At 39.9% G+C, this 13,814-nt stretch overlaps 1 protein-coding gene across 5 annotated transcripts in view; it reads right to left on the reverse strand.

Moving 5' to 3' along the window:
- dpy19l3 (dpy-19 like C-mannosyltransferase 3) overlaps window positions 1-13,814 on the reverse strand; it is a 58,838-nt gene that overhangs the window by 12,788 nt on the left and 32,236 nt on the right. For 4 of the 5 annotated variants that reach the window (XM_051380627.1, XM_051380626.1, XM_051380628.1 and 1 more), the window contains 4 exons: window positions 11,905-12,016; window positions 10,196-10,252; window positions 9,761-9,843; window positions 1,003-1,135 (listed from right to left, as the gene is read on the reverse strand). In XM_051380627.1, the coding sequence (XP_051236587.1) occupies window positions 1,003-1,135; window positions 9,761-9,843; window positions 10,196-10,252; window positions 11,905-12,016 (385 nt within the window). Of the gene's footprint in view, window positions 1-1,002; window positions 1,136-8,497; window positions 8,752-9,760; window positions 9,844-10,195; window positions 10,253-11,904; window positions 12,017-13,814 lie in introns of those variants that run through there. The other variant, XM_051380629.1, reaches the window with a different exon arrangement.

Below are 13,814 nucleotides of genomic sequence, written 5' to 3' on the forward strand. Positions count from 1 at the left end.
AAAAATAAATAATTTTAGACCTTGAATTAAGATTTATGAGACAACCTTATCTTCAAAGCAATCAATGAGCAGCGCTTCGACCCTTTGTGTTTTCTTTCTCCTGACCTTGAAATTTGCTTTGCACATCCACAAGCTCATGGTGCACAGGTAGAAGGAGTGGGTTAATTATAAGGCAGTGCCAAGCGAGTTTCTGGTATTTTGGTAGAAACTGGGTCTTGGACTAAAATAATCTGCAACAATCTGGTGAACTAACAACTTGCAAATGAGCAGCAATGATGGATGAATGCTTCAAATGTAAACAAACTATTTCAGTGAATCACTCTCCAACCAGTTGATGCATTCAAGATCAGTACTAAAAATAAAGCAGGAACACTGGTAAACTGTCCTATATTCAAAGTTGGTAAAAAAAAAAGAGCAGTTTTGGGAGATGACACAGACAACACAGTGTGGTCATTTAACTAATTTATGGCGAGATCTAAAGCCCTCTCCCTAAAATGTACCTGTCCTCACACATATATCCTCCAATTGTTCCTACTGGCTACTAATTTACATACTCCCTTCAGTGTTAATCATAGCTATAAAACTCCACCATCACATATTTTACATTGACAGAATATTTAGCAAATGTTCTCCTTTGCACAAATTTTACCATTTACATTTATTTGCCTCAATCTACTAACTGTAAAAAAAAATTATTAGCTGTAAGCTAGCCAGCAATGGACAAAACTAAAGTGCTTGTGGAGTTTTGGGTGGGCAAATTTGCGTCTAATTGCGTTTTGACATTGACGTATGCAATCGTGCTGCCTCCACACAGTAATGACTCCCATACTGCTAATTGGCATTCAAATCAACATGACTCACTTGTATAACCGACACTGTAATTACCATCTATTAACTTCTAAGCTGAAATTGTCCATTTATTGTGTTTGTGTTATCCTGCAGCCCCTCTGGTGGTGTCCACACCCCTGTGTATGTCTGACAATATACTGCAGCCTACAGTACCTGTCTGGTCCTTTCCCGCAGGTCTTTATCTTCATAATGGGGGTGGTTGGTGAGAACTCTGCCTGTGCACAGCTTGATGCCCGCCAGCAGCTGCATGCTGCCTGCAAATACAGTCTGCTTAGGGGTCTTTGTGCTGTGGACGTGAACAGAAAGAGAAAGAAGAGAAAAGGACCCATAATTCACCACAATAAATATATAGATAATATATACCATAACAAAGCTTTTGATGAACTACATTGTGTTTTAGAGCTTTGTGAGTGCTAAACAAGAGAAGAGCCAAAAAGGGAAAAAAGTATTAAAAAAATAAAAAAAGTAAAAAAGATGTTCTGTGGTTTGAAGATAAAAAAGTTTGGCGGATATTCACAGGTGCAGGCAGTTATCAAAAAAGTTTGATTGAATTTTGTTTTAGTTTATTTTCAAACTTTGTTATTCAGTCCACATGCTTTTGCTTCCTGTGTTTGCTGCAATAATTGGGACATATTGATAGCATTTAAACGTTTCTTCCATGGATGTGGCTTCAAGGACAGCAGCTATCTGCATCAGGACCAAATACAAAAACATTTTTTGTACAGACAAATTAAATTGCATCGAGATGGCAAAAGATGTGCAGTTACTGTGGTACAGAGAAATCTGCAGGCACAAGGACTTACAACGTCTTACATGAAAACACACTCACACAGACACACATCTCTTACCTGTAATGTTTACCTCGGGGTCATTTTTAATCTAAACTCATGCCTACACACAAGACAGTGCTAGGATTGACAAAGCTGATTGCATGAGCTAAAAATACTGGACACTGATTATAGTGCTAGCTCTGTGACCCAACCCTGTCTCAATATTGGTCTTGTGGTGACAGTATGAAACCTGAATGTCAAGCACACACAGATTATAGGGTAGGACTGTAGCAGATTCCTGATAGGAAAATGTACAAAAATAAATTGTAGACTGATAGATTGATCTCTGAGGCTGTAATTTGACACCATGGTGCTTTGAGCTACGCAAGCACACTAACGTGCAATTATAATGACATGCTGAAGTTCAGCAGGTACAATGTTTACCATGTTCACCATCTTAGTTTAGCGTGGTGTCCAGTGTGTAACATGTATTAGCAGAAATGGAATATAATAAGGTGATGGTATCTAAAGAGAGAGTTTTAGACACATGAATAGAAGCCATAAATATCCCTTCTAACAATGATTCTCAAAATAACCACCAAAATACACTTTTAGTGGCCAATGTTTGGACCTTTTTTAGACATTTTTGTAGCCAGAACATGAGGGAAAGTGCAGCTTAAGTCACTTCAGCATGTTCAACAGGTAGCCATGGTGGTTCTTGAAGAAATAAAAAGCTCGAATTCCTCCTTTTGCTGCTGTCCGAGGGCTCAACATTTCAGATCACAAAAGCAATATAACACTGCGGTGTTTGAGCAGTGTAACATTGGGCGCGGTCACAAGCAACGCATTTAAATCCTTCTACCCACACACAGAGGTCAGCGTGGCAATGCTTTTCTACCATAAAAGATCTAGCAGCACATCTGACTAACCATCTTATAGACATCATTTGAATCGTTACACTCAGATTCACAGACAGAGAGGAAGAGGAAGCTTCCAACGCCGATTAGAAGTACCAGCGCACACTGTAACACCATTATAGCTATATATGCCCTGGTTACAGTCCAGTTACAGAGGAAGGCTGTTGTACATATTATATGCCCTGTGTGTAAAGTATGTGTGTGTAGCACAATAATTCTAGCTTTATGTGTGTAATAAATATATTCGTTGGAGCGGACGTGCACATGGGCGTGTGCGATGGGGTATCAATGTGTGTATTCATACATGCTTTCGGGTGGATGTGTGGGTTGATGTCCTGGCCTCCTGACCTGCAGTAGAAGTGGGTCATTTCCATTTCTGCCTGTCTTTTCTCTCTGTGAGTGTGTGAATTTAATCGCTCACTGCATCCCAGGGAATAGCTTCCATCTTCAAGTTGATTTACATTTAGTTTCACATTTATATTCCCATATATAAATGCCAGAGGGCACTGGCACGCACCCGACTGACATTATAAAAATGAAATAATGACATTAATTGTGGTAAATGGGGTGGGTAGTGGGGGGGACCAGAGAGCAACATTAAGAAAGAGAAACATAAGTGAAAGAGAAGAGCAGTTGAAAGACAACAAAGAGGCATCTGGGATTTACCCACTCCCTTCTAGTTCGGTCTAGACCTGCTCTAACTGAAAAGTGTCCTGAGATAACTACTGTTATGAATTGGCGCTACACAAATAAAATTGAATTGTATCTAATGATTCATCTTTTATAATAAAATGCAATGCTGCCATATCGGAATTCTTTTGCTTTTGAGAAACATAGTCTGCTTCCACAAAAAGGCATTGTAACTTCTGCAGAAAGGTGTAATAAATAGCATTAAACTGCTTAATTCTATATTTTTATATTGACAGTGGATCAAATGACCATGTTCATTGTGCTGGACAGCTCCCTATAGTACAATGTCTCCAACAGACAATTCTGAGAGAACCAGTGGGCATGTTGTTGGGTGTAGCTGCTTAGTACGGTTTTCTTCTTGCTATATATTGCATTCCACTCTTTTGTTGATACTGCATATATATCTAAATACATGTAGTACTGATATCGGTGTAAAAACAGTTATCATTACGGATGAGTCCTCCTCCTCCTGCATGCTCTACTCAGATGTCAACCCTTGCCTAAACCAAATGGAGTATTTCTAGTGAGAGGGGGCAACTCCGTCCATTGTTCATATGAGAAATATGTGCACTGGTTGATGAGGCAGAGATGCAAAGCAAGTGCTTCACAACAGCCAGCTGCAGATAATGGTCACATTTTAGTCTCCACCACTCAAGAGGAACCGGATTGGGTTTCAACTGGTCTTAAATAAAACACACACAAAAACAATCATTTGATAACTGATTTGGACGTTGATTAACCATGGCAACGGGGAAAGCTGCCCTTCAGCCCTACATTAAAGCATGTAAACATTTTCTCCAGAATGACAACGCATGACCTAAAAAGCATCTAAACAATACAGAAGAAATGTCTCAAGCTGCCTATATGAATACAATCTGGACAAATCCACCTGTTCATACTCTATTTACTGTTCAACACAAGTGACTGCCTACACTCTCATGTTGCTATGGATATTTGCGATAACAACTGCAAAGGCTCTTTAAAGAGTCATGCCAGTATTTTCCTTCAGAACAGATTAACCTATCACCTGCATTCACAAAAGGACTCAAACAACTCTATGCTCTCCTCACAACTTGTTTTGACACAGACACACAACTAATTCACATTTAACTTAAAGCCCTGCCATGGTCCACCCCCACACAGGTGTTTTATTTATGTTGTCTGCCTAGATCTCTTCTTATTGAATAGACTATGGCTAAGGCAAGCCTGAATTCTTTCTGAATTCAGTTTTACAGACTGTTGAAGACTAAAGAGAAGAGAAGAGAAACAATATAAATTATTCTAAATGAAAAATGTAATACAAGCAAAATATTTTTTTAAACATGTCCTCAGACAATCGAAGTATCCATTGACATCCACGTGATTTTGATCAGTCTAACACTATCTAGCTACTATCTATTTTTAGCTGTGATGAGGCTATGGTCTCTGGTAAAATGTGACATCAATGCATACTCTCCATTGTACTCTGGGAATTATGTGAGGTTACCAAACACCATGAGTTAAGTGCTACTGAGTGGAAATGATGATGACTAATAGTGAGACTGAGAAAGTGATCGGGAGGTTTCTTATGAACGTGCCAGGCCATAGATCTCCAACGGAAGTCTTCTGATTGAGAAGTCGAACTGCCTCTGGATGAGTTAGAACTCAGAGACAGCCACTAACACACACACAGATCACACACACGGAGCTGCACTTTCCCCCATTTAAGGATGAGGCCAAATGCTGCTAATTTAGACAATTTAAAAGGCGACAAGGAGCTGGATGACAGGAAGACAATTAAGGGAGTAAGGGAGAGAGTCAGAGAAAGCGCAAGCAGATGATGTAAAAAAAACAACAACAAAACGGCGAGGATACACTTACACAGAGGGAGCCGAAAAATATTTTTTTACTGAGGGACAGATTGATGAATAGTGGCACTTGTGTCCTAAGAATGGACAAGGTAATTTGTTTTAATTACATAGACAGATGGACACAATGAGACAGATCTACAAAACAAGACTGAGAGGGAGAGAGTGATGAGCCCTATTTGCACTGGACTAGAATGATCTGGGGACCTCATGTGAGTTAGGAGCTTAACCTTTAGCCAGACAGGATGAACAATGGAAACTGCCAATATCAGAAAAACAGCATTGGCCACTTAAAATAAACAATGTGTATGACAAGCTGGAGTTAGATACTGATTATTTCTTTTATTTTCTGAGGTCTATGCCTCCAGTCCAATACTATGTTGAATCAATGGAATTTCCACAGACCCTGTGTACAGGTTTCACAGAGGCTTGTTTTAACAGTTCCCATCACCATGGAAAACTAAGGAGTTGAAAAAAGTCCTTCGGAAAGATAAATAGAGTAAAATAAACTATAAGAACCAGTCTGTAGAAATAATCTATTGGTGAATTTTGCAAATTTCAACCAACTGAATACCACCATAGAAGTGGCAGGACATGTTCATACTATTCATTTTTGGAATGGTCACAGTGGTCCTTTAGAAGGCACTGACAAACAACCTATTTTCTTGTGTCAGAGTGAGGACTTGTGGGATAAACAAAGTCAAATATGCTGACTTTTTCATTTGGGCACATTCCTTCTCTGAATGGGTCTCCATGCTGAGTAGCTAGATGAGCCTCCTGAATTTGCAGCAAAACTGCTGTCAAAGCTCTCATTAATAATTTTCACTGCAGCCTTCATAATTCTCGACCACAGACTGTATATCTCGACCCAGAAGAGGAGGAGGGGGGAGCAGGAGGATAGGAAAAAAACAAGTAATCTTTCAAAACAATAACTATTAGCTCTGACTACTGAGAGGCAGATTCGAGCGAGACTGGCATTATCAGATGACCTCTATGTTTGGTGAAATATGTATGATGAGTGCTGTTTGTTTGGAGAAAACAGAGGAGGGATTGATTGATTCTATATTTTTGGCTCATATGGAGTCCAATTTTCTGTGCCAACGAAGAACAAGAAGAAATTATACTGTGCATGATGTATTTCTAAGAGCATCATACAAACCTAACAAATACTTTTCAATTGTAACATTTCAACTGTGACGTTTAAGATGCAATACTCACTCCTTCTGACTCTCATTTGTACTGTGAAATGTGACATTTGAGCTTTGTTCCCTGTTCCAGCCACAGCCTGCAGTGCGCAGCAGTGTGCAGTGCAGTGACGGTACTGAACTGTGGTTATCTGTGAGCTCTGATAGTCTGAGAGGCGACAGTTTATATGAACCATGTGCCTGAGCTTAAGCTGCTCCTCTCTATGCTGCACATGTAACACTTGCGCTGCCTCCAACTCTTCACGCCCAACATTGAGTTCATATGTCAGAGAGCAGGGCAGTGAAGCTATTGCTAATCATCACTTCTTTATTCATTTCTTCATTTTTTTTTAAATCAGTCTTCATTGACTGACACCACACTGCTTTTGCAGCACAAGCATGCAAAATCTGAATTTCAAAAAGGGCGAAGATACAGATTGAGGAAGAAGCGGAGACGAAGAGCACATGGGTTAGACAGGAGCGATATTGGTGACTTTAAAAACGGCACACTCACAACTATAACTCAGAGTTGGAGGCAGTGCAACGACCAGGCATTGCTATTGATTTGTTGACTGTCCATTTAAACAGTATCAGCCTACAGCTGAGCTGCTGCTGTTACCAACTGGAAACTTGTGAATCATGGTTGTAGTACAGATAAACATCTGCCAGTTTTTATCACGTTAACCTACACCTTAGTTCTTCAAACCTGAATTTTCTATCCATGTTAATGACATTCTAGCCTTCTAACAACAGAAGCACAAAAAAGACCAACATTTTTTTTTTCTTCTGATTTCAACAATGCCGTGCATTGGTGTGTGAATGTGTATGAATGAGTTAGTTTCTGTTTGATGGGCTTTACCATCACTGAGTGAATGTGTGTGAAAGGGTGAATGTGGCACGTAGTGTAAAAGCGTTTGGTCGGAAGACTAGAAAGGCGGTATAAAAGTACAGGTCCATTTACCATTAAACCCTTTTCTGAGCATTTGATGGAACATATCACTGGTACATGATTCACACATGAAGCACATCCCCTGCAGCTAGAATGACCACAATGGCTCCCTGACAGCTTTACATAAACACACTAGCCGGTCTGGCATGTATCTACCTCTGTTCTGCCCCTCATTATGCCACAGTTTGAGAATCCCCCAGTGATCTTTCCATATAAAAAACTAAATATCCTCGGCCTCAGTCAACTAGAGAATACAGCGTAAGATGAACCCTCTTCCCCATCTTAACACTTTCATCTGGAATGTAATTAGCGCAGCAGCAAGAGGCTTAGTGCTCCGCCCCGCTCTCAGCCCAAACCAAGGTAACTCTAGGCAGCCCCTAATCCTCAGAGCCTAATGGGATTAGCTCCGGAGGGAAGGGAACCCGTGTCACACACACACAAATACATTCAAAATCCCAACCTCTCCTCCTCTGTCTCACTATCCATCTCTCTCTCCCTCTCTCTGAGCCATTCCACTATCTGTCTAATAGGATTAGACCAAAATTGGCCATTTCTTAAAAATCCCATCTAGTCCACTTAGTGTCATCATGCTGATGATGATAGGATGGAAATAATGAGCTTTGAATTATGACTTATTCAGAATAGAAGTGAACTACAGTGATTATCTGTGGGAAAGACCTTAATCTAAACTGGTAGTAATTCTGTACTTTAATGCTTATTAATTAGCGGTTTCTTCCAGTGGAGTGTTATGGCCATGTATTTAAGATTTAACAACATGAAGAAAACAATTACACTAAAAGTTTTGGGGTAAAAAAGAAAATCCACTAAGATATACACTTTAGTGCAAAATAGCAATAAGCAATGTTACCAACCATTTGTATCAGCTGTTGAAAACCCTCCAGCAGGTTGTTCTCAAGTACAGCACATGCACACACAGCGAACTGCATACTGATGAAAATGTGCAAGTAACAAAAACATTTAATACATGCTCATTGAATTCCAAAATAATATGTGAATCTCCCTTCAATAATTAATAAAGCCCAGTTACTCTAAGGGCCTTCTAATAGGCCTTTCATACACGCATGTTTGATGTGCTATACTTAAAGCACATTCAACAGGCTTTGTTTACAGAGAATGCAGCTGCCATACCTTACTGCTTAACTAAGAGTTACATAGAACCCCTTTACAGTACATAAAACAAACACATTATATATTTTTTTCTTTATTCAAGTATGCAGATGAGAATATATATATGTTATTATAATATGTAGCAAAATATTAAATATAAATTAACAAATAAACTACCGTCTCTTCACAGTAGGGGTGTTGCATTAAACCGATACTGACGATTATTGGGATATTTAAAAAGGAAATATTGATATTGTGTTAACAATATACTAAAAATAATATCATGTAAATAATCCAGTACCTCTTAAATCCTTCCGTTACTTTCCCTTCCTGCTCTGTGGTTCACACTCCAACAGCATAGGTGGCAGTAATGCACCTTAACACTTGTTGCCAGCGTTACAGTTGAGTGTAAATTTGCTAAAAAAGAAACAAAAGTTAAAGATGAATCTGACTGATAGCTTTTTTTTCTATAGATATTGCGATAATATTGCTATTGTGAATTCTTCTGGTCACAAAAGTGAAACGCTTTGTTGTTGGACTTGAATGGGCTCCTTGAGAACTGGTGCATAAATTGACATTTGAACAAAACAAAAAAATTGGAAACATTGTAATAATGAAGCTAGTTTTCAGTTTTAGTTCTCTCTATCTTGCAACCCTATCTTAATGTTCACCGGTGTTCAGCTGTGTTGCTGTTTAATTATATTCCCATGTGAAAAAAGAAACACCTATTCACCAATGCTGAGCAGTATTGGTGAATAGGTGTTTCACCATTTATTAATAATTTCAAAATCACTCTGCTTGACTCAATGAAGTCAAAAGGGGTCAAAAGTAACAAGAAAAATGGGAGGCTGGTAATGGTGGTGTAATGCGATGTGCCAAACAATGTGGACGCATAGTGACATGGTATGCTATATAGACTGCTAAGCCAACAGGAGGCCCCACATCCAACCTGAAGACCAGAAAATGACACACACACAGATTTGCAAACACACACACACAGACACACACACAAGACACACACACACACACACAGACACACACACAGACAGACACACACACACACACACACACACAGTGCGGAGCCATTCCAAATCACAGCTCCATCTCTGATCCCATCATGGTGATGCTCTTGATCAAAAGCCCAGAGACCCCTCAGGTGGGTTAGAGTTCTGCCAACAGCTGGGTGTTTTCCAGCACCCCCAAAGCCTTATTCATGGGGACCCATCGGCTCTCATCACTCATCGGGCCAGACTCCCCGGCAAACAAGTGCCGATACACAAGTATACACACACACACACGCACGTATACACGCAGACTAATCAAGGACATCAGGCAAAGAAAAACTTGATCTGCGGAAACAAGCTAATCAGATTTGCTTCAATTTGATGTGTGCTCTGGATTAGTGAGCGTGGGTGTTTGCGTGTACCTAATCCAGGTCATGAGCTCCACAGTGTCTGGATCATAAAACTCCCTCAGTTCTGATAACTCCTCCATTAGTTTAGGCCAGAACTAGAGGGAAACAGAGACAAGTGATGGAAAACCATGTGTTAGTGTTCATTAAGGCTGTGAAACAGAGTATCAAACCTACTGATATATCTTAAATAACATCTCATTACAGCACTGAATATAACAGTATATGTGACAGCCATTTAGACTCTTCTAACGGCAAAATAAATAAAAGGGAAGCAATCATTTTAGTATCCTGTTATGATCCAATTGCTTGTTATCATTTTCTTCCACAACTTCCATTTGAGGCATTTTCCTTTACTCATATCGTTGCACAGTTTTTACAAACTGGCTCGGCTCTGTAATGAGACCGTCGATGCAGTGATGAACATAAACCACCAAGAAAATGGCATACCTTGTAATACAGGCAACCAATCATCACCAGTGGAACTGCATATCTGACAAGCCTTAACTGCAAAATGAGAGAGAAAACAGTTATAATAAAATGGAAGAATATAATCGTATCAGAGGCAGAGACAGTGAGAGTCAGACAGAGATATACCTAAAAATGAAGACAAGCACAGAATGAGATAACACAGAGATAACCGACAGACAGAGCAGCACTGCTTACAAGTATCATTTCTTATCTGATCCATCTTCTTGTCATGTTATGACCACACTGACACCTAGTGGCCTGAGTGGCAATGATATCACCAGTCCACAGTGGAGGGCTGTGGATTCAAATGCAAGCGGACACTCTGCAGCATTCATGGTTTACCTCCATGACAAACCAGAATTAAATTCTAGAGAAGGGGAAAATAAGACAGCTTCCAAGAGTGTCTTATGATGTTAGAGATCAATGTCATGCTCATTGGAGACTGGTGATGGACATAATGTTGATTGTGACTAGAACCTCAATATTTATATACTGACCAAAATGTCAGTACTGACTATGAAAAACTGTCAACTGTAAAAAGTTAGATTTGAATAATAACTTATTTGGCACTGCATTTTATTTAGGAAACGTTAGTAAGGTTCCTCCTGTTATATAGATACTAATGCATTATGGTATTTAGCATATTTTGTCAAATGAAAGTAGGGTTTATAGCATAACATGCTTCTATAATACTAGAAAGTATTGATACTCAAAAGCAGACATTGTGTTTGTCCTGAAACCTATAAGATAATACTCAGCCCTAGTTATCATTGAATGCTTTTCAGTTGCAGATTCTTCCACGGGATCAGTACAACTAAAAACAACTTAAAAGCAATATTTTCAAAGCTGTAATAACCATTTTTTGGCCATCTGGGGGCAACAGAACAGGCTGAAAATGTCACCTATTAAATTTAATGGACCAAATGTGTTTGCAAACAGTTGCCTATTTGCACATACACCAGCCACAACATTATGATCACTGACTGGTGACGTGAATAACACTGATTATATGGTTATCATGGCTCCTGTCAGTGGGTGGGATATATCAGGCAGCAAGTGAACATTTTGTCCTCAAGCTGATGTGTTAGAAGCAGGAAGAATGAGCAGCGTGAGGATTTGAGTGACTTTTGACAAGGGCCACATTGTGATGGCTAGACGACTGGGTCCGCATCTCCAGAACTGCAGCTCTTGTGGGGTGTTCCTGGTCTGCAGTGGTCAGTACCTATCAAAAGTGGTCCAAGGAAGGAGAAGAACCGGAGACAGGGTCATGGGGGGCCAAGGCTCATTGATGCAGGTGGGGAGTGAAGGCTGGCCCGTGTGGTCCGATCCAACAGACCAGCTACTGTAGCTCAAACTGCTGAAAGAGTTAATGCTGGTTCTGATAGAAAGGGGTCAGAACACACAGTGCAGAGCAGTCTGTTGGTCTGGGGCTGCAGAACAGAACCAGGGTGCCCAGGTGGTCATAATGTTGATCGGTATATAGTAGACACTGTGCAGCTTTGGCATTGGCACTGGAGTTGTGTTTATGGGCAACAATATCCAAAACCATTATTAATACAAACAATAGATTGCAGCAGCTTTAAAAGTTAATGTCAGGAACAAAGCAACCATCAGTCTATATAGTCGACATAGCTTTCTATCAGTGTAGCAGATGTGTGGCGCCGGAAGCAGCTGTTGTGAGCTCATACCAGAACTTTAGTGTTGCAGCGGAGCGCGTTGAGAAGCAGAGTCCACAACTCCGTCCCACACACACCATAGGCTGCGACCGCACACATATGGCCAGTCCATATATACTTCATCCTGGGTAGAGTGGGAGACAGAGGCAATATCAAGAGGTGTTACGACTCTACCCCAATGCTCCCTCAAGCTAGTAAAGCACATTATGTCTAACAAGACAACCAAATCATCTTTAGTTTAGCAGATGACTTAGTGAAATGGTTCCAATGTAGTTAAACTTAATTAAGGGTCTAAAACATTGCATTTGTATCTACGTTCTGATCCAAAGCACATGTGTTACAGTTCTAAGCAAATGAGAAAAAGATTAAAACTGAGGAAGAATGAACAGCAGGGAGAAGAGCAAGAGAATGAAATGAGCTGAAAAATTGTTGACAGGTACAGAGATGGAGCCAGAGAGAGAGAGAGCCAGAGAGAGAGAGAGAGAGAGAGAGAGAGAGGGGGGGGAGAGGGAGGCAGCCTCACAGAAATAAATCTCAATACGTTTTTAATGCAAAGGAGCTGTCTGACAGAAACGAATGGCTCTCTGCACTTTTGGCCTCTCGCTCTTCATCAGCATTTTAGAGAAAGTGCTGAAATCAAATGTGTCAGTTTCTGCACTACCTGGCTGCTGCTGTGTTAAAAGCTTTCAGATTCTTCTGCTTTTGTGTGAATTCAATCAATACTTTAATTCCTGGCTGTAACAGGGATGCATTGTAGGAACTATACATATTAAATGTATCATATATCGCATTCCATTCCAAATCCTGCCCATCAGATATACTCTTACTTTAAGAACACAATGTGCAACATTTACATGCACAGGGTAACCTAGCTACTGGCTCTACTGCACTCAAAATCTTATTCAAATTAAGCTACTAATGTGAACCTCTGAAAACCGGCATCTCCATGTTCCTATGAATAAACCAGATACAAGAATATTCCCCTTTTCTTTTTGACTGAGTAATTGCAGGTTTCTTTTAATACAGGGAAAAGAAGTGATGATTCCAATTGTAAACTCTGCAATTCTCTTGACAGTCCTCACAAAGAGCCCAAAGTTAAAGGCAATTATACTTTCACAATAATGAATCACGGATGTCAGGCATGGCAGCCTGTGTTTGCAGCTTGAAATGCGCTCATCCCGCAAAATCTACTGATGATGCTAGCAACGAACACCACTTGACAATTACAGATGAAAGTTGGGTCTGGGAGGGCTGGTGTGCTTAAGATTATAGATGAGAAATGGGGAAAAACGCAAGGTACGTGGTATATTAGTCAAGTTGTGTGACACTACAGAGCCATTAAAATAAGGCAATATGCAAATGCAATACTGTATACCACTTCGTATGGTACGTTTGTCGTGAACCAACTATCGACATTGTGTAGGTCTGGGTTTGTGAAGCCCGAAACTGAAAACATTCAGGTGATACAACTTGAATTGTCCATCTAAACATTAGATAAAGTCTAAAAGTATTCATTGATTACTACAAAATTCCACAACTCTCAGTTGTATTAGTATTAGTAGTAGTACAGGAATAGTTGAAACTGCTTGTCCCCAGCAGGGAATTGAACCCAGGACCTTCTTGCTGTGAGGTGACAGTGCTAACCACCGCAGTAATCTGTGCTAATGTCATATACTCAATACATAAAAAGATAAAAGCAAGATTCTACTTTGCTGAGAGGTCACGTGGGATTAATAAGGTTTGTCATGATAAACACCTCCTATAAAACCAGCCATGTACGTACGTATTGTTCTATTTACAACTGATAATATCCTTTAAATATTTTGAATATTTGTGAGGTTGTCTTCTGTCTTGTTAAAATAGAATCTGTTAGCATATTTTGGCTATTGACTGATTGTAATTGATTCATTGAGCAACATCAT

This window comes from Dicentrarchus labrax, unplaced genomic scaffold (genome assembly GCF_905237075.1).
Source record: "Dicentrarchus labrax unplaced genomic scaffold, dlabrax2021, whole genome shotgun sequence".
Classification (NCBI taxonomy): Eukaryota; Metazoa; Chordata; class Actinopteri; family Moronidae; genus Dicentrarchus; species Dicentrarchus labrax.